The sequence below is a fragment of the Notolabrus celidotus genome, chromosome 15, assembly GCF_009762535.1.
Source record: "Notolabrus celidotus isolate fNotCel1 chromosome 15, fNotCel1.pri, whole genome shotgun sequence".
Lineage (NCBI taxonomy): Eukaryota > Metazoa > Chordata > Actinopteri > Labriformes > Labridae > Notolabrus > Notolabrus celidotus.
The window spans coordinates 5,190,487-5,213,847 of NC_048286.1; the positions used below are offsets into that span (position 1 = coordinate 5,190,487).

At 40.5% G+C, this 23,361-nt stretch overlaps 1 protein-coding gene and 1 long non-coding RNA gene across 5 annotated transcripts in view; one reads left to right on the forward strand and one right to left on the reverse strand.

The window, feature by feature from the left end:
- Positions 1-22,618, forward strand: part of LOC117826388 — a 31,237-nt gene extending 8,619 nt beyond the window's left edge. Inside the window, exons 3-4 of one of the 2 annotated variants that reach the window (XR_004634030.1) lie at positions 12,563-12,599; positions 22,343-22,618. This is a non-coding gene — a long non-coding RNA (uncharacterized LOC117826388). The remainder of the gene's footprint in view (positions 1-12,562; positions 12,600-22,342) is intronic. The other variant, XR_004634029.1, reaches the window with a different exon arrangement.
- The window catches only part of LOC117826387 (DNA ligase 1-like), a 28,904-nt gene continuing 20,380 nt past the window's right edge, over positions 14,838-23,361 (reverse strand). For 2 of the 3 annotated variants that reach the window (XM_034702390.1, XM_034702388.1), the window contains 8 exons: positions 22,430-22,473; positions 22,000-22,072; positions 20,909-21,544; positions 20,516-20,705; positions 17,862-18,208; positions 17,597-17,661; positions 16,307-16,351; positions 14,838-15,995 (listed from right to left, as the gene is read on the reverse strand). In XM_034702390.1, the coding sequence (XP_034558281.1) occupies positions 17,606-17,661; positions 17,862-18,208; positions 20,516-20,705; positions 20,909-21,544; positions 22,000-22,072; positions 22,430-22,473 (1,346 nt within the window). In that variant the 3' untranslated portion in view covers positions 14,838-15,995; positions 16,307-16,351; positions 17,597-17,605. The remainder of the gene's footprint in view (positions 15,996-16,306; positions 16,352-17,596; positions 17,662-17,861; positions 18,209-20,515; positions 20,706-20,908; positions 21,545-21,999; positions 22,073-22,429; positions 22,474-23,361) is intronic. The other variant, XM_034702389.1, reaches the window with a different exon arrangement.

A 23,361-nucleotide genomic window follows, 5' to 3' on the forward strand; every position in this document is an offset into this window, starting at 1 on the left:
ACGGCAAAAACAACAGTTTCTCCAGCTCTGTGATCTAATAACTTTCATGTATATCTTTATTGGAATCATTCTCGACTCCCCACTTTCATATCCTCAGGCTTTCCACTCTTTATCTGCAGTTTCCAGCCCATCTAAGCCTGAGATACTGCCGCCCCTTTGGCAACCTAAGGGACTGGGCTTGGGAACCAGAGGCTCCATGGTCCAAGTCCTGGTCCCAGACCAAACCCCAACAGCTCAGGGCATTCATTCATGTGCCGCTCCCTCACTCTGACACCTCTCTGTTAGTTCATGTCTGTTTTGTGAGTGCCTTATTCCTCTTCCTCCTCTTCCTCTTCTTCAGCATGCATGTGAAATAGGACACCCTTTACTCCCTCCAAAGTCTCTCACTTCCTCTACTTTTGATGTTGTTTGCTTCTCTCTTTGCATTTTCCTCCCTGTGGTTCTTTATTCTAAGGATTACACTGTACAGAAGGTCGGCCCTGATAGCTCCCAGTTAATATTCATTACTTCACCAGAAGCAGCTTTCTGCTCCCTTTAAACCCTCCTTGATTCTCCCAGTTTTATTACAAGTCGGTCTCCCTTCCCTTGTTTAATCCTTCTATAAAAACACAACTGACATTCTCCTTTTTTAACTCCTAAGCTCAATTTTCTACCCCTGTGTCTCCCTTTGATAACATTTACAGGGCAATAAGCAGTTTTCTGCAGCGCATAGTCATAGGATTCACGTTTAAAGATGCTTCAAATCATCTTAAAGCATGAAACCTTCCACACCCTCAACTCTGCAGCTTCTGTATTCACAGCTCTGTTCAAGGGTATTTGAAGACAGCTCGTCAAGGACAATCCTGCAGCTGTGGCCGAGTAGATAAACCTCTGCAAACGTTTTCAGTGATATAAAAATACTTTTACAACGTCCTTGGCTAGGACAAAGAGGAACTTCTGCTCGTCTTTGCACTTACTCAAACTCCTTCTTTGTCTTAATGGCATTCCACTGGATGAAACATCAGCACCAAAAAATCTGATCATTTCTTTCTTTCTTTGTGTGGTGGCAATCTGCTGTTTTTACTTTTCCCCTGCAATTGTCGCGGAATTGATTTTAGTCCCTGCAACACAACAATATAACGGCAGACACAGTTGTTGATCAGCTCCCTACAAAAGCAGACATGCTCCCAGATCTCACCTGGTCCATAAAAGAAAAGACCATTAGCTTTAAAATGTATGGGAGAAAAGACGCAGCACAGACGCAGCACAGCCGGAGCTGAGAGCCTGCTCCAGCTCAGGGATTATTCTGAGGGATGGATGGAAATAAACAGGTTTAGTATAGACTGAGCTGTCAGACAATGATCCATCTATACAGTAAATGAAATGTCTAGAGGGCTGGGAGGTTGTGATAAAAAGTAGAACATACATATAGACTCAAATTCACACACAGGTGGAGAAATCTGCAAGAAATGCAGCGACATATATTCCCAAACCAGCATGAGTAATCTATCACAGGCTCAAGGGAGCGCTGCATGTTGATACAGCTACTCTACTATTGGCCCATTTGAATGGAGACCGTGTTGAGAATACCTACACACTACCTTTATTTATACAGCAGAGAATAATACAGCAGGTCCCCCTCCACCTCTGCAGGGATGATTCAGGCTGCAGGATTATCCCAGGCTGCAGAGATTAGATGCATCCTCTAGGATTCAGTGCAGCTTTTGAGCTTCAGACGGATTCATTCATAATGTTTCTCGGAGCAAAGAGTCTTAATCTGGGGTGTGTGTGTGTGTGTGTGTGTGTGTGTGTGTGTGTGTGTGTGTGTGTGTGTGTGTGTGTGTGTGTGTGTGTGTGTGTGTGTGTGTGTGTGTGTGTGTGTGTGTGTGTGTGTGTGTGTGTGTGTACATGATATGATTTATAGGCTATTGGAATGTGGAAAGTGTTTCCAGTGCTGTGAATAATTCGCTCATGTCAAGAAGTCTTAAGTTACTGTGATGAATCAATCAAGTCATTCACAGATAATCTGTCCCTGTTTCTACATTTGATTTAGTGAAAACAGTTAGGAAAGTGTTGCTACTGCATAAAAGATTGTTGCGGCATGCTTAAACTTATTAAATCAAACTGATATTTTATGTATATATATATGTTGTTGTTTTTTGCATTAATAACCAGATGACTCTGTTTGGTGCAAGTTGGGGAGTTAGGTAGTGGATGCAGGAAGAGGAGTAGGAGTCACCCTAATGCCTGGTTTATACTTCTGCGTTGACCCTTCACAGCTGTGGCAGATAAGATAAGATAAGATACTCCTTTATTCGTCCCACAGCGGGGAAATTCATGGAGTTACAGCAGCAAACAAGAAGGTGTACAGTACAAGAATTTAACAAGAATATATATAGAAAAGAAATGTCCATCAGAGACGACAGATTGGCCATAATTCTCCTGTACTGGACTGAGCTGGCCTTCTTCACCAGTTAGTTCAGCACCACATACTTGTGCGTTGATGTGTCCGCTTAGCTCTGCAGTACTCCGCTGCAACACTTGAGGGCCGTGTGGTCTCTCTGATAGTCGGGCCGCCTATTTCCTGTCCCGCTATGTTTTCTGCAGCCAATACAAGAAGTACTTATTTTTACTATTCATTTTTATTATAATTATTATTATTGTTATATATAATTGTTTTAATATATTTGATTTATATATATAAATACTTATTTTATTTATTTATTTTTTTCTCTGCTGTGAAAAGTCAAAATAAACAGTTAAAAAAAATGCAGGAAGAACAATGTTGTCGAGCGGACCAATCACAAGGCTTGCGGGGCCTACATAAAGGTGACTGAGTAAAAATCACTACAGCATATATGAGGATGTTTTTGCAACACAAACACTGAATCCGTGTTTTAGTCAACACGTGAGATGAGATAAGCGCGAGTAGCAAAGACGTTTCAACACGGCTTTAAAATCTCTTTTAACTCAAAAAGCCGTGGCAGAGATCGGTGTTCTGGTTTAAACAGCGACCCTGTTAACTGGAGACTTTCAGCCGGATGCATCCCTCATTAACGCCTTTAGACGATCATTAAATATCTGATGAGGATATTTTGAAATCTTAATAAAAACTAAACTAGTTTGCATTCCCAGGAACTCCCTCTGTGTTTCAACAGCTGTGTAAACTCCACAAACACTGACACGTTCAGCTGAAGGTCTCCAGTTTACAGGGTCACTTTTAAAACCGTAACACCGGGAGAGACGCATTCACGGTGGGTTAAGAGAAGTCTACTGTTACATTAATAATAATAATAATAATAAAGTTTATTTATAAAGCACTTATCAAAACAGACGTTACAAAGTGCTTAACATCATAAAAACCCACAATAAAGAGAACAAAGCAAGGGGAGGGTATATGGGCTGGCAAGACAATTTAAGAAGAAAAACCAAAAGAGAAACTACTAAAAGCAATTAAAACAATAAAACAATTCAAATCAGTAAAACAAATAAAATCAGTAAAACAATAAAACGATGAGTGAATAAAAAATAGATTAAAAATAAATGTAGCATCTTGGATAAAACAATATTACAGGAAGGCCTTTCGATAAAAATGTGTTTTCAGCTGTGATTTAAAAGAAGATACTGATGCAGCTTGCCTGAGATCCTCAGGCAGGTCGTTCCACAGTCGAGGAGCCTGCACAGTAAACGCTCGCTCACCCTTAGACTTCAGCTTTAGCAGCACAAGCTGCTAAATCAAGAGAATCACAGCTTCTTCTTTTGAAAAGTACACACACATACAAAAAAGATGGAACAAATAAAAACTAATGAAACAAAGAACAAATAAAAACTAATGAAAGAAAGAGAAATCAAGTGAATCACAGATGTGTGTGATGTTTGTGGAGGGTGGATGGAATAAAAACACTGCAGGTAATCTACCAATCAGACACGTTCAGCATTGCAGGCCCTGCCCCCTAAAAGTCCCAGGACCTTTTGAAAAGTACTAGCAGGGGCTTTTTAGGGGGGAGGATTAACTACCCCTGAACTAAATTTAGACCCTGGGTCCACGGGTCAAAACGCACACAGTTCCGGGGTAAAGTTCCTCCAGTCTAAAAACGCCCTAAGGTACTGGCAGAAAAAAGTCCAGATAAAGTCAGGCTAGAGATTTGGCTGTTTGCTTTCCCACATGCATCCAGGTAGTTTTGGCATATTGCAGATGTTGCTCTTGTTCACATACTGCATACTACATACTGAATGTTGGCCAAATCAGTGCATACTACTAGTAAACAGGAGGTTTCGAAAACGGACAAAGAGATACAGAGAGAGAGACAAAAGGAGTCGGAGAGAGATAGATACACTCATGGAAAACTGCACACGAACACAAACACAGACAGCTATGCATGAAGACACATGGACACAAAGACAATGGCAACTAAAAGATAAAAATGCAGACAAACAGATAGATCCAGAGACAAACACAGAAACATACAGGTGGACACAAAGAGAGACAGATATAGACAGAGGCAGACGGAGAATCAGCCAGAGGGAAAGCTGAACTCAGAGCAGTCACAGAGGAGCTCGTGACAGGCTGACTGCTTCTCCCTGCTCGGCTGCTTTAATGACAGACAGAAAACTCATTCAGCGGGACAAACAAATCATGGGGACAAATCTCAGCAGACTTCTGCCATCGCACACAAACACAATAACACCGCTCCCTGCTGGAAAATCTATAACTCTGCTGGGGTCTTCAAACGGCACGCATGTGAAAACTTTGGGTTTGTTCTGCGTCTCTGCTTCTGCAGGGACGTCGGTGTTTCAGGATAAAACAACTCAGAGAAAATAAAGGAGCAAATGAGCAACACATCCTCACGCAGGGGAATGAAAAAATAAAGGTAGCACATTTTTTATCTGGCTTTAGAGTCCATGCAGTCGATACAGCTTTCAGGCTTCAGGGATGAAAGTCAGCTCTTGTGTTTTATTGGGCTGCAGGAGTTTTTCACAAACAAATCAAAATGAAGCCATACAGCAGGAATGATTGGGGGAGCCTGATGGTCAGGTAGCTTTGTGATATCTCTCAATGCCAGTGGAAGTTTTTATTAGAGCAGGTGTGGAAAAAGCTCTATGCAGTGACAATGAATATCTGAGAGGAGGTGGGCAACAGATAACTGAAGTTTTTGAAGATTTATTTTAAAACGAGAAGAAGCATTAAGCTACTTATTTTTCCACAGTGTCATACTTTGATAAATCAGATTTAAAGTGTCACCTATCAGCAAATGTTCTCCTATTCTGTTTCATTGTTCAGATAAGTGGATCCAAGAGAGACCACTAAACAGTTAGGTTTAAGGTTAGGGTAAGGGTTAGGGGGTAGAGTAAAGCGTTAGGGTTAGAATTTAGGGTAAGGGTTTCAGTAAGGGCTAAGGGTTATTGTTTAGGGTTCAGGTTAGGGTTAGGGGGTTAGGGGTTAGTGGTTAGAGTTTAAGGGTAGGATTTCGGGTTAGGGTTAGAGTTAGCTTGTAGGTTAGGGTTAGAGTAAGGGTTAGGGGGTTAGGGTTTAGAGTTAGGGTTATGATTAAGGGTAAGGGTCAGATTAGGGTAGGGGTTGGGGTTAGGGTTTGGGGTTAGAGTTTAGGTAAGGGTTAGAGGTTAGAGTTAGGTTTTGGGGTTAGGGTTAAGGTTTAGGGTTTAGGGTTGGGGTCTAGGGTTGGGGTCTATGGTTGGGGTTTAGGGTTTGGGTTTAGGGTTATACATTTAGGTTAGGGTTGGTGTCTAGAATTAGGGCTAGGGTTTAGAGTTAGGGTTGGGGTTTAGGGTTAGGGTTTACGTTAGGGTTAGGGTCTAGGATTAGGGTTGGGGTCTAGGATTAGGGTTGGGGTTTAGGGTTAGGGTTTAGGTTAGGGTTGGGGTCTAGGATTAGGGTTGGGGTCTAGGATTAGGGTTGGGGTTGGGGTCTAGGATAAGGGTTGGGATTGGGGTCTAGGATAAGGGTTGGGGTTTAGGGTTAGGGTTTAGGTTAGGGTTGAGGTCTAGGATTAGGGTTGGGGTCTAGGATTAGGGTTGGGGTTTAGGGTTAGGGTTGGGGTCTAGGATTAGGGTTGGGGGTTAAGATAAGGGTTGGGGTTTAGGGTTTAGGTTAGGGTTGGGGTCTAGGATTGGGGTTGGGATTTAGGGTTAGGGTTTAGGTTAGGGTTGGGGTCTAGCATTAGGGTTGGGGTCTAGCATTAGGGTTGGGGTCTAGGATTAGGGTTGGGGTCTAGGATTGGGTTTGGGGGTTAGGGTTAGTGGTAAGAGTTAGGTTTTGGAGTAAGGTTTACGGTTTCGGTTAGGGGTTAGGATTAAGGTGGGAGCAATTTGGGCTACAGTGTCTATCCGAAGGACACTTAGTCATGTGACTGCAGGAGCTGGGATCGAACCTCCAACCGTCTTATTGATAGACAACTCTACCCACTGAGCCATAGCCGCCCTAATACGGTGAAGTCCTTACATATGTCTGCTTCATAGCTTCTCTTTCGACACCAATGACATACATAATAAATAAATAGATAAATAAAATAATAGATAATTGAATAACTGAGTGAAAATACAATTACATAAGTGAATAAATAAGATAAAGTTTATGGGTGAATTAGTTCTTGAAAATTAAAACCATGTTGCTCTAAAACGATACAGAATTAAAAAATGTTTGAAAAAAAGCACCATCCTGCCTCAGCGTCACTGCTGCTGATTGGTGGTTACAAAGGTCATGCTTTGATTGACAGCTGATGTGCCTCTGAGCGTTAACACTAACTCTGACTGATAGCTGTGTGTGCAGCTTCAAAAACTGCAGCACCATGAAATGAGCTTTAATTACTGACAGATATTCCAGCTTCATTCCGCTTCGTTTCCCAGAGACAGGCTTGTTTTGTAGATGAGCTGAATATGTTGTGGTGATTGTAGCTGAAGGTTAATGTCTCTAAAAATCTGTGTAGAGATTAAAGTGGCTAAAAGTGGATTAAATGCTCCATATCCTCCCCCTCGTACAACCACCACCACCAGAAAACAATTCAATGACACATGAGACATGATCAGATGAAGAGAAATCACATGTATCTGCATCTTTATAATTTGAATGTCGAATGTTTCATGTCTTGATCTGTAGTGGGGGGGTGTTTATCGCTGAAACACCACCATTTTTCAAAAGCTTACAATAAAAAAAGGAAATGAAACTGTATTTCTTATCAACACAAACACATGCAGCTCTTTATCTATTTAAGATGAGCTCTGAGGTTGCATGAGAGCCATTAAACTACATTAAGATAAAAGGAGAGGTTATGTTTTCACCTTCAGTCTGACAGGGTTGATGTGATTCGGCAGGGCTGAACATTACAAATATAAAACTATAAGACCAGTCCTCTGCTGGATGACAGTCTGTATCTGTAAACTCTGAACATGCTTTTCTCCTGAGGTAGATTGAATTAGAAATTACTATAATCTCCAGGACGTGCATCAGGGAGCCTCCGGGCTTTATTTCATCGATATCTTTATCAGGGAGGAACACGCTCAATCAATAGATGAACAATCAACGATTATCAGATTTATTTACGCTGCAAAAACTCAAACCTTAGAAAAAATAGTTGTCAACATCTCATTCAGGCTTTATTTTCTGTTCGATATAAGATGCTATATCAGGACTTTTCAGGTAAATATGGCTTATAAGAAGTCGTTGGAGCCAAAGAAGTGTTTTGGGAGACATGATGTATAACAATGTGGTGTATTAAACTTGTAGTTCCAACACTGAACAGCAGTGTTATGGAGAGCATAAATCCATGGTTCTAGGTGATCGCATCTGTGTTTTGGAAGCAATGCAAGATTATTTTAGTTTGTGTTGGAGTTAGAGGACCATTGTTTGTATTGGATTATTGGAACCCTGATCATGGATGTGTCTCAGCAGACGTGTGCCTAACCTGAATCTGGTTCTGCTTGAGGTTTCTACCTGTTAAAGGAAGTTTGTCCTTGCCATTTCCAATATGGCGACGGACATTGTTGGGCTTCATAACACCTCTTAAGAAACCGACTGGTGACATCACTGAGACTACTTCTCTGATATGACAAGGGAACTGGCACACTGGGATCCTAACTCATCCCTCTCTCTGCCTAACTCTCACTGTCCCATTAAAGTTACTAACCATAGACCTTTCTGGAGTCCCTGAGCTCCCTTGTCTCGTAGGTTCCTCTGGATCTCTGTTGTAGACGTCCTGCTGTTCTGGAAGTGCCAGACTACAGCTGCTACAACTACTACTATCTGTCTCACCACTCTCATCTCTCTCTCTCTTCATCTCCCTCTATCCCTCTCTCCAACACCGTCTCAGCAGATGTGTGTCTAACATGAGTCTGGTCCTGCTGGAGGTTTCTGCCTGTTAAAGGAAGTTTGTCCTTGCCACTGTAACTTGCTAAATGCTGCAAAGTGCTCTGCTCATGGTGGATTAAGATGAGATCAGACTGAGTCCTGTCTGTAAGATGGGACTGGATCTTATCCTGTCTTGATGTTGGGTCTTTGTTAATAATAGAACATAGAGTACGGTCTAGACCTGCTCTGTTTGGAAAGAGTCTTCAGATAAGGTTTGTAGGGATTTCGTGCTGTATAAATTAAGATTGATTGATGTGTGATAAAAACATTCACCATATCCAAACTTATGGTGCACATTAGACCTTGATTTTAGACCGCTTTAATTGATTGTTAATTTTATAAGATGAATGCATGATATAAAGTAATCTGTGCATCATGTTTCCCTAAAGCAAAAGGGATCTAAAGTGGTGGTTTAAAGAACAATCCCATTAACCTTAGGCCTTCGTATTAAAATCATTCCACAGATAACTGCATGTCTTCAGGTTTCCACTTGAATGCAGACTATGATAGTTTCCTGCAGATAAACACATTAGCTAAATGTTGCATTATAAAAATGCATTAAACCTGCAGATTTCCCCCCACTCTATATATTTATGCCTGTTTGTACTGCATTGTGCTTCAGGGTTAAAGCAGCAGTAAAAAGGTCCATTATGAGCTCATGTTTTCATTACATGGACATTGTAGTCAAAGACTGTACACCCTGAAAACTCTCAGCGCTCTCTCCTGTAACCTGGGGGAGAACTTGTGCTGATGATCCGAGCACATCGGCCCTTTAGCTCTGATTTAAGCTCAAAGCGTTCAGCCCGCTCCGCAGTAAGCTCTCCTGGCTCAGTTTTATAGTTGTTATCTCTGCTGGCTGCTTCTCACTCTCATCACTAATTTTTCCTGTAATTAAACCTAATTGCTTCTCCGAACAAAAGTCATTCATGCAGATAATCTCTTATTTGTCTCATGGAGAAAAAACGATTGTTGGATTAAACAGATCTGCACTTTAATGGAGCTGTGTGTACTTTACAGAACACACACGTACACACACAAAAGCTGCATCTAGGCTGCTGTGCAAAGTGACTTGGTGTTTTTAAATGGTTCAAAACTCATTCAATTCACAATAAATCACAATTTAGATTAAGTAGGTGACAAATTAAAATAATGAATGTCTTTGGATTGAGCGCTGGGAGAGATCTTCTGAACCAGAGTGTGTGGAATTAAGTCTGGGCTTTTATTTTGAAGGACATAAGTCTGCCTCTTTGTTGCATGCATAGATTGTAGAAAACATGAACGTAGTCTCCAGATCGAAGTTTTCTCCTGCACACGCTCATGAAAGAGATGTAACTAGCCTCACAGGTGACACTTGCATGCTGCAGCAACAGCTCTGTAATTACATATAGATAACAATGAAGAACATCCTGTCTGCTGTTACTCAGCTGCACAGTGTATGTGTTTAAGTGTGTGTGCGTGTGTGAGTTTTTATTCAGAGGACGCTGTGAGAAGAAATCCACAGCACATTGTTTCATATAAAAGTCTAATACGTAAGAAGTTTTTCAATAGAGAGATAAAGAGAGATCAGATTGACAGTATAACAAGTTTAAGACAGGCACATGTGGGCATGGATTAAAGTTCTCCGTCGCCACGATGGATTTCCGTCATTTGGAAAATGAGAGGGGGAAAAAACTCCACGTGTGCTTTGTTATGGTCCCATTAAGGCTATCCTATTAAACTGACTCTGTCTTCAACAAATACACCTAACCAGAGCCATTGTTTTAACCAATCAGAGGCAGAGTAGGGCGGGCCATGCATACCAATCATAGACTGTATCGGTGCCAATGCGCGATGGGCCCGAGAATGCTTATTTTGCAAGATCATCAGAACCTGGTGAAATTTAACACGGATGGAATGGTCTAACGTTATCTGTGGAAATATATTACATAACGAGGACAGCTGGTGGGTTCTCTGAGAGCGGCTTCTATGCTACGTTTTTATTGGTTATTGAGTCTCTGTGAAGTTCATGTTGAAGAAGGGGTTATAGTACACAATAGCGTATAGCACAGGCTAACCTCTATATCTTCTTATCTTTCATGGCTTCGTGAATTTTTGGGATGAATGTGTGATAAAAATAAGTTTATGAGGACTAGACAGAAGCGGCCGTGTCTGCCTGACTCTGTAGCCGTAGTCAGCGGACGGTTGGACCAATGAAGTCTCTCCTGCCCCCGATTGTGTTTCCATTTCTTAGATCCAGTTCTTAGTACTTTGAGTGTTTTTCAGGTTAAGTTAATATAGTATGCCAGCATGGACGCGCTGTTTGTTGGAGAAGGCTCTGACATTTTGACAAAACTGTCCATAATAGAGAATGGAAAGCCTGTCGGTACGTGGTGCAAAAAAATTAAATGCATGTGCATGTGCGTGGTTTGCCTCAAAAATAATGGTATATGGCAGTAATGGCAAAAAAGTCCTAATGCGGCATCAGTCAGAGGATGCACAGAAAACCGCCGTTCGTGCTTTGCAGCACACCTCCTCCCAGCCCAACACTTTATTAGAGCAGGGGTTCCCAAAGTGTGGGTCGGGACCCCCTTGGGGGTCGCAAGACACAAATGGGGGGGTCAAGAGCTGTCTTCCAGAATGTTTCTTTTTATCTTAAGTTTAAAGTTACCCATTATAGTAAAAGAAATATTGACCAAATATAGTAGCTAAGCTTGAAATAAAACCTTGAAAATATAAAGTGTAATGAGTTTTCTGCCTTTCTTTGTTGCCAGATGACTCCTAAGTTTAGGGTTAGTGAACAGTTAATTATCAAAAGCATCAGTAGCAGCAGGTTAATTCATAACGGCACAGGAAACACAGCCACATGCTCATATAGGTAGGGTCATTTTCTGCAGACCAGCTAAATGAAGCCACATTAAATCACTTTGAGGGGCAGTGGGGGTCGCAAGTCTTTGGCACCTATATTTTCTTGGGGTCGCGGGCTGAAAAGTTGAGGAACCCTGTATTAGAGGACAGTATACTTCTTTTTACGTGAAAACCTTTGGGAAGTGACCGATAGGCAGGAAAAAAAGGCTCTTACAGGTGTGGCATGGTGGGTTGATCGTCAGGTAGTATGATTTGGTGTCAAAAAGTTTTTCAGTCAAATAATTTTTTGCTTTAATCCCTGTGTGGGTCTGCATTTACTGGAAAGTGAACCTCAGGTTGTCAGCTGTTCAAAGTAATCTGATGGGATTAAAGATATTGTAATGGATCAAATCTTGACATGTTGCTTTGAGAAAGCGATGTTAATCCGGTCAGAATGATGTGCATGTCTCTTTTTTGAGTTGGACAGTTCACCGTTTAAAATCTGAAACTTGAGAGACTACCTGAGGAACTGTCAGGGGACAAGTCGTCCTCTGATCTGAGAGCAACTGAGTTCAGTTTGATATAACTTAAAAACTAAGTTTATTTACAGCAGGAAGCTCCGAAGGAAACGGGAAGTAATGTCAGAAACCTTCAGCAGGATGATGCTGATTTAGAAACGCACAACAAGGAAGGCATCATGTTTTAAAAATATGAAGGATGATGTTAATAAAGTTAATCCAGCTGCTGCTGATATCAAACAAAGTGTTAACTTAAAGGCAGCTGTAAGGAGCTTTCAGTGTGTGTGGATATGGCGCCCCCTGTGGACAAAGTTAGTACAATTCAGAACACATTTAGAGCAGGTAATCTGATCGCTTTAGAGATGTCAGATTTAGTCAAATCTTAAAAAACAGATATTAAAAGGACTGATGTATAGGTATGTTTTTATCCAGTTAGTGTTCTTCAAAACTTTTGGGACAATTTTGATTTAAAAACTAAATGAAATGATACTTTTAAGAGGGTCAAACAAAACAAGATTTTTACATTGATGTTTTACATTGAAGACATTTTTGGGGCTTTATTCCCTGAAACACGAGGACAAGTGTAAGATAGGTTACCTGATCCTGGAAAGCAAATAGTGGACGTCCAAATTCAGATCACTCTTATCTAAATTAAACTTTTGAACAGCCACTAAGAGCTAAATTCCAAAATCAGGAATAGTTACCGTTACTCCCAACATCTGTTACAAGAAGCACTTCCCAATAAATGTTCTCTTTACTCTGCTCTTGTGTAAAATCCTTGTTAATAACATATGAAAACCAGGTTTAAAAAATATATCTCAAATGTCAATTAACAAACACTCCAACTTTTCAACACATTCATCTTTCTGTGCTGTTTGAGGGGACTTCTACATCCAGGTGAGACGAGAAGGACTCTGGTGAGTAAACAGACGCCGTGTGTGAAACTTGACTCCTCTTAGTTTTTGAATTATTAATGAAAGGAACTTCTTGATCTTCTTTTGCTTAGTGCTTTCAAATATATATATGAAGGAAAGTAGTTTCTCTAAAACTAAAGGTTAAATTTTGTGTGTATTAAAGGAATAATAGATCTGACCTGAATCTAACGTAAGATCTGTCTCAAAAGAATGATAGAAACCTTTGTTAATTTAATGCTCCTGAACGGTTTCCTCTTTGATATAATCTCTTCTACAGAGATGTATCCATGCTGCATCCTTTTTCAGGGTTGCATGAACTCTTCAGTTTGTGATGCAAATGTGTGACGACAAGCTGGATTATCGCCCAACAGTCTCAGCAGATGTGTGTCTAACATGAGTCTGGTCCTGCTGGAGGTTTCTGCCTGTTAAAGAAAGTTTGTCCTTGCCACTGTAACTTGCTAAATGCTGCAAAGTGCTCTGCTCATGGTGGATTAAGATGAGATCAGACTGAGTCCTGTCTGTAAGATGGGACTGGATCTTATCCTGTCTTGATGTTGGGTCTTTGTTAATAATAGAACATACAGTCATGGCCAAAAGTTTTGAGAATGACACAAATATTACATTTTCACAAAGTCTGCTGCTTCAGGGTTTTTAGGTGTTTTTGTCAGATGTTTCTATGGTATAATGAAATACAATTAGAAGCATTTCATAAGTATCAAAAGCTTTTATTGAGAATTACACAGATCATGCAATAAGTCAATATTTGCAGTGTTGACCCTTCTTTTTCAAGACCTCTGCAATTCTCCCTGGCATGCTGTCAATCAACTTCTGGACCAAATCCTGACTGATGGCAGTCCATTCTTGCATAATCAATGCTTGGAGTTTGTCAGAATTTGTGGGTTTTTGATTGTCCACCCGCCTCTTGAGGATTGACCACAAGTTCTCAATGGGATTAAGATCTGGGGAGTTTCCTGGCCAAGGGCCCAAAATCTTAATGTTTTGTTCCCCGAGCCATTTTGTTATGACTTCTGCTTTATGGCAAGGTGCTCCATCATGCTGGAAAAGGCATTCTTCATCACCAAACTGCCCTTGGATGGTTGGGAGAAGTTGCTCTCGGAGGACGTTCTGGTACCATTCTTTATTCATGGCTGTGTTTTTAGGCAAGATTGTGAGAGAGCCCACTCCCTTGACCGAAAAGCAACCCCACACATGAATGGTCTCAGGATGCTTCACTGTTGGCAAGAGACAGGACTGATGGTAGCACTCACCTCGTCTTCTCCGAACAAGCCTTCCTCCAGATGCCCCAAACAATCGGAAAGTGGATTCATCAGAGAAAATGACTTTACCCCAGTCCTCAGCAGTCCAGTCCCTGTACCTTCTGCAGAATATCAGTCTGTCCCTGATGTTTTTACTGGAGAGAAGTGGCTTCTTTGCTGCCCTCCTTGACACCAGGCCTTCCTCCAAAAGTCTTCGCCTCACTGTGCGTGCAGATGCACTCACACCTGCCTGCTGCCATTCCTGAGCAAGCTCTGCACTGGTGGTGGCCCGATCCCGCAGCTGTAACACCTTCAGGAGACGGTCCTGGCACTTGCTGGACTTTCTTGGGCGCCCTGGAGCCTGTTTGGCAACAATTGAACCTCTCTCCTTGAAGTTCTTGATAATTCGTTAGACGGTTGACTGAGGTGCAATCTTACTCGCTGCTATAAACTTCCCTGTTAGGCCCTTTTAGTGCAATGCAATGATGGCTGCACGTGTTTGCTTGCAGGTAACCATGGCTAACAGATGAAGAACAATGATGTCATGCACCATCTTCCTTTTAAAGTGTCCAGTCACTCAATCATGACCGATTGATCGCCAGCCTTGTCCTCATCAACACCCACACCTGTGTTAATGTGTGTGACACCTGTGTGTCATTGAAATTATGTTAGCTGGTCCTTTTGTGGCAGGGCTGAAATGCAGTGGAAATGTGTTTTTGGTAATAAAGTTCATTTTCAAGGCAAAGAGGGACTTTGCAATTAATTGCAGTTGAGCTGATCACTCCTCATAACATTCTGGAGTATATGCAAATTGCCATTATAAAAACTGAAACAGCAGACTTTGTGAAAATTAATAGTTGTGTCATTCTCAAAACTTTTGGCCATGACTGTAGAGTACGGTCTAGACCTGCTCCATTTGGAAAAGATTCTTCAGATAACGTTTGTTGTGATTGAATGAAGAGAAAAAATACGCAGACACAGTTCATTCAAAGTTGTTGGAGTTTATTCCCTCTCACACATGTTGGTCCTCGGGAACAACAAACAAATATCAAAGAAGTGAATTTATCAGATGCATAGTTAACAGCCCATGGGATAAAGAAAAACAGTGTAAACATCCGAACTCTGTAAACAAAACCATTTCCAAATAAAAAGTGAGATTCACAGCTTCATGAAAAAACAAACATGAGTTCAAACTAACGAACACAGATGATCGACTACAAGAATCAGCCTCTAACACTGACTGAGAAAACTACAGGAAAACATTTACTCTCTCGAACATGACCTGTTTGAAATGTTCCACTATCACAGCTTGATCCCTTTAAAGATCCAAAGTTTGAAACTTTATTTGGATTTATTATTGTTGAGTATCAGCAGCATCAAACTCATCTGTTGTAACAAAGCTAAGACCATTTTTTGTTTTTGTGTTTGCAAGAGAAATGGTTCTGATTGTGAAAGTCCATCAAGCTATTCATAGGTGATGCAAGTATTTCTAAAAGGCAGAGTAGCATTGAAAACAAGGCTGCAAATCAGAACAATGATACCTTTTGATTTGAGACGAGCTGAGGTGTGTTTGAAGCTCTAATTGTCAGAAATTGTTGCGGTAGAGATTCTTATTTAGAGCTCCTCAAATAACTGAATTTTTGTCGCCTTTTCCTGTATTTGTTTGGGTTTACGAATGATGAAAACTCTGATTTTGGCACTAGAAAGAAGTAATGAGGAACTGTTTTAATGTTACTGACCTATTAAGCTCATCGTTGTCCTGCTTGAAATCATGTTTTGTCTTCAATTCAAATAAAAAATAAGGGCTCCAAATTGTGTTTTTGGACATAAAACCAGAATTGAGCAAAAACCAGTTCCTTGTTTACTGAACTACAAATCAAAGTAATGCCATTATTTCCCTGTTTGTCTGTTCAAATCAGGCCTCCTGTCCTCTTTATTCTGAAACAAACTGAAAACAAACTACTGAAGGGAGTCTGTTAGGAATATAACGTTCACAGTTTAAGAGCAAAAACAGAGAAATGACTGACATGGAAACCGACAAAGTTCAGAGGAAAGGCACTGAAAGTTTAGCAGATTGTACCTGGACCTGAAAGCCTCAAAACAAGCGGACGAAGACTCTCTGCTGACGTCGGGTCAAAAAATTCTGGAGGGGGGAAAAGAGAAAGTGTCATCAGTTCTCTCTAAGGAGCTTAAAAGCAGTGAAAGGTAAGAAGTACATGCGCTTGTTGAGTTAGGAATGCTCTTATGTGACTTCAGGGTCAATCAGGTATGTTTTTCTGCATGTGCAATTCTTAAGCTGAACACCACTTTACATCAGGTGGGAAAAGACTAATGTTTGAGCCAAAGCTTTTGAATCAGAGATAAGATGATCTTGAGATGTAATTCTTCAAATATAATAATCTGAGAGTCTCTTGAAGTTAACAAAGCAGCACAAACTTTTGAAATGTTACTTACCCAGACTCATTCAGAGGTGATCGCCTTTTTCGAAGGTTTCTTTTCCTGAGGATTAAACACAAAAGAAAAGTTAAGGGTGGAAACGCTTTCTTATGTTGATCCCTGAATAAGAAAACTTGCATTTCACTTTGTTGCATTCAGGTTTTCACTGACAAATCATTCTCAAAATATTAAACAAGAGTAACATTCAGTCAGATTACAAGAGTTAAACCCCAGAACTACGTGCATTTCGACTGGTGGACCCAGGGTCTAAATTTAGTTCAGGGGTAGTTAATCCTCCCCCCTAAAAAGCCCCTGCTAGGGGGGGTAGTACTTTTCAAAGGTCCTGGGACTTTCGGGGGGCAGGGCCTGCAATGCTGAACGTGTCTGATTGGTAGATTAACCAGTGTTTTTATTCCTCCCGCCGTCCCCAATAACATCACACACATCTGTGATTCACTGATTTCTCTTTCTTTCATTAGTTTTTATTTGTTCTATCTTTTTTGTATGTGTGTGTACTTTTCAAAAGAAGAAGCTGTGATTCTCTTGATTTAGCAGCTTGTAACAGTAGTCTTCTCTCAGCCCACAGTGAATGCGTCTCTCCAGGTGTTACAGTTTTAAAAGTGACCCTGTAAACTGGAGACCTACAGCTGAATGTAACGGTGTTTGTGGAGTTTTTTATGAAGATTTCAAAATATCCTCATCCGATATTTAATGATCGTCTAAAGACGTTTATGAGGGATGCATCCGGCTGAAAGTCGGTAATTCACAGGGTCGCTGTTTACACCAAAACACCGTCCGATCTCTGCCACGGCTTTTTGAGTTCAAAAGGATTTTAAAGCCGTGTTGAAACGTCTTTGCTACTCGCGCTTATCTCCTCTCACGTGTTGATTCAGTGAATCCACCTGTGATGAAATATAGCACCATCTAAAATAGACCAGCTGAGTCTCTTCATGCTAACAGGCTAACTGTTGTGTTGCTCATAATAATACCTGCCTGTCCGTCTGCTTCTATGGTGTCATCTGTGATGAATGACATTCGTCTTTGTTTTACTGCCCTCTACTGGTCTGGTGTTGTAGTGCATTTATTTATTTATTTCCTCCATACGTCACTGGCCTGATTTGCACAATCTACGCAGGAATTCAGCCCGCTGTCGAAACGCAGACAACAGCGGGGGCACAGGAACCTTTTAGTTCAGGGTAAAGTAGTTCTGGGGGCTAAAAGACCCAATAATTCATGGTCGAAATGCACCTCTAAAGTGTGATGTAAGACTGATGTGTGCTTTATATCAGCTGTGTCTGTGCTTCTTACCGGGGAAATTTATGCGTCTGCAGCAGCTTTTTTCTCCGTCAGCTTCTCCTTTAGTCTGTTTTTCTCTGCAAACATCAGTCAGAATAAAAATCATCATCATAATAGTCATTTACAAGACAGTGTGTTAACCTATAAACCTGAAATTGTTATTTACACTTAAGAGAGTTTAAGTGCTGCGGTTTCTTTGTGTTGAGACACTTTTTAAAACCTTCATTTTTTCTCAATAAACATTCAATAAAAATGTTTAAAACCCTTATTCTCTTACTCTTTTTCTTTGCCGCGACTGCATGGCACAGAGTGATGTCGGCTGAACTCTCCGTCTCCTCTTTTGCAGCCTTCATCTTCATCTTCTTCTTCTTCTTCCCTTCTTTTAAAAGCGGAGTTGCAACTTCTGCAGCGCCCACATCCTCCTTCTTCACCGATCCTTTCTTCTTCTTCTCCTTTTTTGGTGGGTCGTTTTCTTTGGAGGAACTCTCTTCTGCTTCCGGTGTTATTTTCATCTTCTTCTTCTTCTTCGTTGGTGTGTCATCTTGCTGGGCCGGATCAGGTGGAGGTCTTTTGGTTGGTTTTTGTTTAGTCGTCTCCTCCGCTGCCTCTTGGGTCTTTTTTTGTCTGTAAAATGATAAATGTTCATTACTGATCAGAAAACTCTTTAGAAGACAGATTAGGTTAATGTTTAAATATATATTTGATTTTGCTTTTTCAGATTTAAGCACATAAACAGAAAATATACATGTATAAAGAGAAAAAAGAACTCTACTGTCAAAAATTTAACTGATACAGACAGTAGGTGGTTCAGAAATAATAAAGGAAAAATAGATTTAAAATACAAAATCAAGGTTCATGTTTTAAGTCTTTACTGCAAAGATGTATTTTTCTAGAAAGACTCATACTTGGTCTACGTTGTGTGTCTTTGTGAGCTCTGTTTATGGGAATATTTAAAGCCTCTGGGAACCCTAATCAACAAAAACGTGCCACCTATGATAATTATAGTCGCATTTACTTACTAGTATATTTATTTAAAATATTGAAACTGAACTTTAATCTCTTTTTTTTAAAGTTATATTTTTTGGGCTTTTTGCCTTTTATTTGATAGGATAGTGAAGAGAGACAGGAAATGTGGGGAGCAGAGAGCGGGGGAAGACATGCAGGAAATGGTCGACCAGCCGGGAATCGAACCGGCAACCCCTGCGACGAGGACTATAGCCTCTATATGTGGGGCGCTTAGACCGCTAGGCCACCAGCACACCACTTTAATCTCTTTTTGAAGTATTATCGGTTTTGTTTTTGGTACCGTTCTAATGCTAGGATAAAGAAGGCGGGGTTAACTTGGATGTTCAGGACGGAAATATCTAACCAATCAGAAATGAAACACTGAGTCACGTGCACACATGTTCAACAAAACTACTTTGCTCCTGCTCCTGATGCCCCGGAGACTACGAAGTGATAAAACTAATAAATGATAGAAGCCCTGATTCTGAAGTATTTTGTGACTCAGCACTCAGAGACCATTGTAAATGAATCATTTTCAGATTCTGGAGTTTTGATGTCTTTAGATTCAGAGTCAGTCGGCTCAAACATGCAGGCTGTGAACTCTCTCTTGACCTGTCAATCAAAGAGTTAGGCCACGCCCACACAGTCCTGAGAAATGCTCTGACCTGTAAAATAAGATGTTTTTGAACAGAGTTTTTTCAGAGTTGTGGATGTTTATTTTCACTCAGATTTTTGTTGAAGCTTAATTACACATTACATTTTGATATTCTATGTGAATTCTAAATATTTCATTTATATTTCCAGAGGCTTTAACATTGTGTACAAGTGAGCTTTATGCATCAACCAGCACTAGTGCTCTTAATCTTGTATCCTGATAAATAACAATAAGGGCATTCCATTCCAATTCCAATTATTTCTACTTGATTCGATTCCAATCTATTCTATTTCATTCGATTTCATTCTGTTCCATTTAATTACAATCCAGTTTATCAATTACATTAAATTAAACTCTGTTACATGAGATAACTTTTCAAACCATTTAACTCTGTTCTATTTCACCAATTCCATTCCATTCCGTTTCCTTCCACTGACTTCAAATCATTAGAACTCCATTGTATTCCATTCCATTCTTCCTAAATCAATTCCATTCCAAATAATTGCCTTCCATTCCCTTCAGATCCATTACTTCCATTCCACTCAATGTAATATTTATAGAATGTACATATATTTATGAGCGAGAAGGTTCCTGGTTGGAGTCCCCAGTCAGGCAGGTGCCTTTCTGTGTGGAGTTTGCATGTTCTCCCCATGCATGCGTGGGTTCTCTCCGGGTACTCCGGCTTCCTCCCACAGTCCAAAAACATGCTCACCAGGTTGATTGGTCACTCTAAATTGCCCGTAGGTGTGAGTGTGGATGGTTGTCTGTCTCTCCATGTTTGCCCTGTGATAGGTTGGCAACATATCCAGGGTGTACCCTGCCTTCTGCCAGAAGTCAGCTGGGATTGGCTCCAGCCCCCCGTGACCCCAAACGGGATAAGCGATCAAGATAATTAATGGATGGATGGATGGATGGATGGATGGATGGATATATTTATGACTTACATCACATCCCGTGATACTGGAAACTTTTGCTTCCTTTAATAAACGCACGTTCTTCTTTGTTTAGTTTTCTAAGCATGACCAAGATGTTCAGGCATTATTATGTTAGTGTTCACTTGAAAATAGTGTTTAAATAAGGAAGACACACAGAGATTTAGCTTTATTCTACACACTTCTGTATGCAGAATATAAATGTATTTGTACTTTTTTTTTTGGCTGGTATTCTGTTGGTCAACTATTCTATGCTAGGCTACTCATACTTATGAGAACATGGTTGTTAAAGTGTCCAAACTGAATTTCTCTGTAGTTAGATGGCACTTAAACACTCACTTCTTCTTTCCTGTGAGCTTCTTGGCGTCTGCAGGGCCCTCAGTCTGTCCTGAAGCGGTGTCACTGGTGGTCTTCTTTCTCTTCTTCACCTCCTCCTTCTTCTTCTTCATCACCAGTCTCTTCTTCAGGCTGAGCTTCTTCCTTAATCGTTTCTTCTTTTTGGCCGAGGAGAGCTCTGAGGAGTTTTCTTCTGGAGGAGCAGAAGATGGAGGGAAAGAGAGGAGAAAATGAGTGAATTTTTCTTTATTACAACACCATGAAAGCTGATTGGGAACATTTTAATCGATTAGTAAAGATGATTAAGGTTTAAAACAATTAGTTTTTCAGGATCACTGCATGTTAAAGAACTCTGAAGTTAAGAAACAAAAGCAGAGAGAAGAAGTGTTTCTCAACCTGTGGCCTCCATGGTGGTTCCTGTGACGTCACTGCCCCCTGCTGGTCCATCCTCAGACTGCACCTCCACTTTCTTCTGTCCTGCCGCCTTGCTCTTCTTTTTCTTCTTCTTCTTCTTCCCCTCCGGGGTTTCTATCACACTCACAGAGTTCTCCACCTCTATCTCTTCCTCCACATTTGCTGCCTCACTCTTCTCCTCTTCCTCGCCTGTCACTTTATTCTTCTTGATTTCATCCTCTGAAGGAGTGATGGGAGGTTCTTCATCTTTGTCTCTTTTCCTTTTCTTGGCCTTTTTCTTCTTCTCTGGGGAAGTGGCCTGAGGAACATCCTCCGTCTCCTGCTGCTTCTCCTCCACCACCACCACCTCCTCCGCCTCCTCTTTTTTCTGTTCCTCCTCTTCCTCAGTCACCTCCTTTGTTATCTTCTTCTCCCTCTTCTTCTTCTTGGCAGACTTGGTAACAGAGGGAGTGTCACTGGGTGTATCTATGGCGGATGTGTCAGTGCTTGTTGTGTCAGCTGCTGATGGCGTCTCTACCTCCTTTTTGTTCTTCTTTCTCTTCTTCTTCTTGGGAGTTGCAGCCTCCTCTCCCTCAGCTGCTCCACCGTCTTCCACTTCGAGGACGAAGGAAACCTTCACTACAACAACACAGAGCCACACGCCAAAGTTACTTCTTTGTGATTTGAAAATGCACAACAAGTAAAAAGTGAGGTACTTGAAGATTTTGAAATAGTTTCTATTGCTGTCTTAATAAAAACAGAAATACAAAAGAGAAACGGTCATCTTTTAATCTTAAAAGAAAATGGATGGAAAGAGGAACAAAGATAAATGAAGATAAAAAAAATACCAATGAAAATAAATATATCTGAATCAAACTTTCAAGATTGTTTTTAAGGAATAAATCAGCCAGAAATCCAACCACAAATCCCAATTTAAAAAATAATAGATTTAAAATCTACAGCTGTTTGAACAAAAAAAAAAAAAGATTAAAAATAATAGATTGAACCCACTGAAAGGATTAAAATAAAGAACTTCCAATCAATGAAAAATGGTCAAAAATCTGGATGAATTATTTTCCTGTGTAGTGTGTTACCAGTTTCCACGATGAGGTCAGTAGTTCCAGCAGGCTCCTCTGCCTGCTCTGTCAGCTCACTGTCCTCCATCTTCTGAACAAACACAGACAGGAATACATTAATGATAATACAGTATGATAACCAGAGATGTTAGCCGGTTCAACAAGTTATCAATATCCCTATTATTTCAGGCCTGACATGCTGGTCATGTGTTGTGTCTTAGCTGTAATGCAGCAACACACCACTAGCTGGGGCTGTAGCTCTGGTTATGGGCTACTCTCATAACGCCATAATGCTCTACTACCTGGATGTAAAAGGTCCCTGATGATAACTACGTAATTTAAGGTTTTTGTGTAATTTCAGGTCCATCTGCTGGGAAAACAACAAACTACAGTGCTGTAAATCAATGTCCAACCAACAACAACAGTCACTCAAAAATGTTTATGGTACCTTTGAGTTCTCCTCTTCCTCTTCATCCTTTGGATTTTCAGAGTCTGAAAAACATCAGAAGAACAGTCACAATGTGCAGAATGGAGCAACAAAATAAATGTGACATATTTAAAAGTATACATCAACAAGTGCAGCCCAGCTTTGATGTGTTTTCATTGGATTTCGTGTAAATAAACCAGCCTCAACATCCATAAAGGCTGAGCTCCTGCTAATTGGCATCTTATGATATCTTAACATGCTGAGAAACATCTACATTTAACTTTTTCATAAACCAAAGTACAGGATTTTATCTGAACAAAACTTAGATGGAGTTTATATTTCAAACACCACCTAGAGCTGACATTCACAGCTGTTCTAATACAGAACATGATTTAAAGAGGGGTCGTTAAGCTCATTTTTTAGGCTTCATATTGTTCCTCTGATAGCTCTGTAGCAGCTTCTAATGGTATAGAGCTTCAAATGTATTTAATTATGTCAGGCTGCAGTTTTTTTAAATGACAAATTGGCCCTTATAAGGAAGTTCACCAACTTGTGATGTCACAAATTGAGCAAATTTCATGTTGATCTCGCTGAAATCTCACGTGACTTTATGAACAAAGCCGATCAGAGCAGCTTTTTGAAACTTTGCCCACATTCAGTATTCAGATCTGATGTTTTTATTTAATATTTCTTGAGAAAATATGAAAAAAAATGCAATACCAGCTCTTTAAAGTTGATTAAAATCAGATATTGTAAAACACGCAGTTAATATGGAAATAAGATCCCTTGCCACGCTACGATAAATACATTTCTGCATGTTTTTGGACTGAGCTAACATCTTTGGCTGATGAGCATCTCCATTTCTCAGTCGGAGTTAGAAGTGGTGACTCTTTTCTGAGTGAATAAATCACCCTGCTACATCAGAGCACTGGTTTCTCTTTCATTACTCCAAC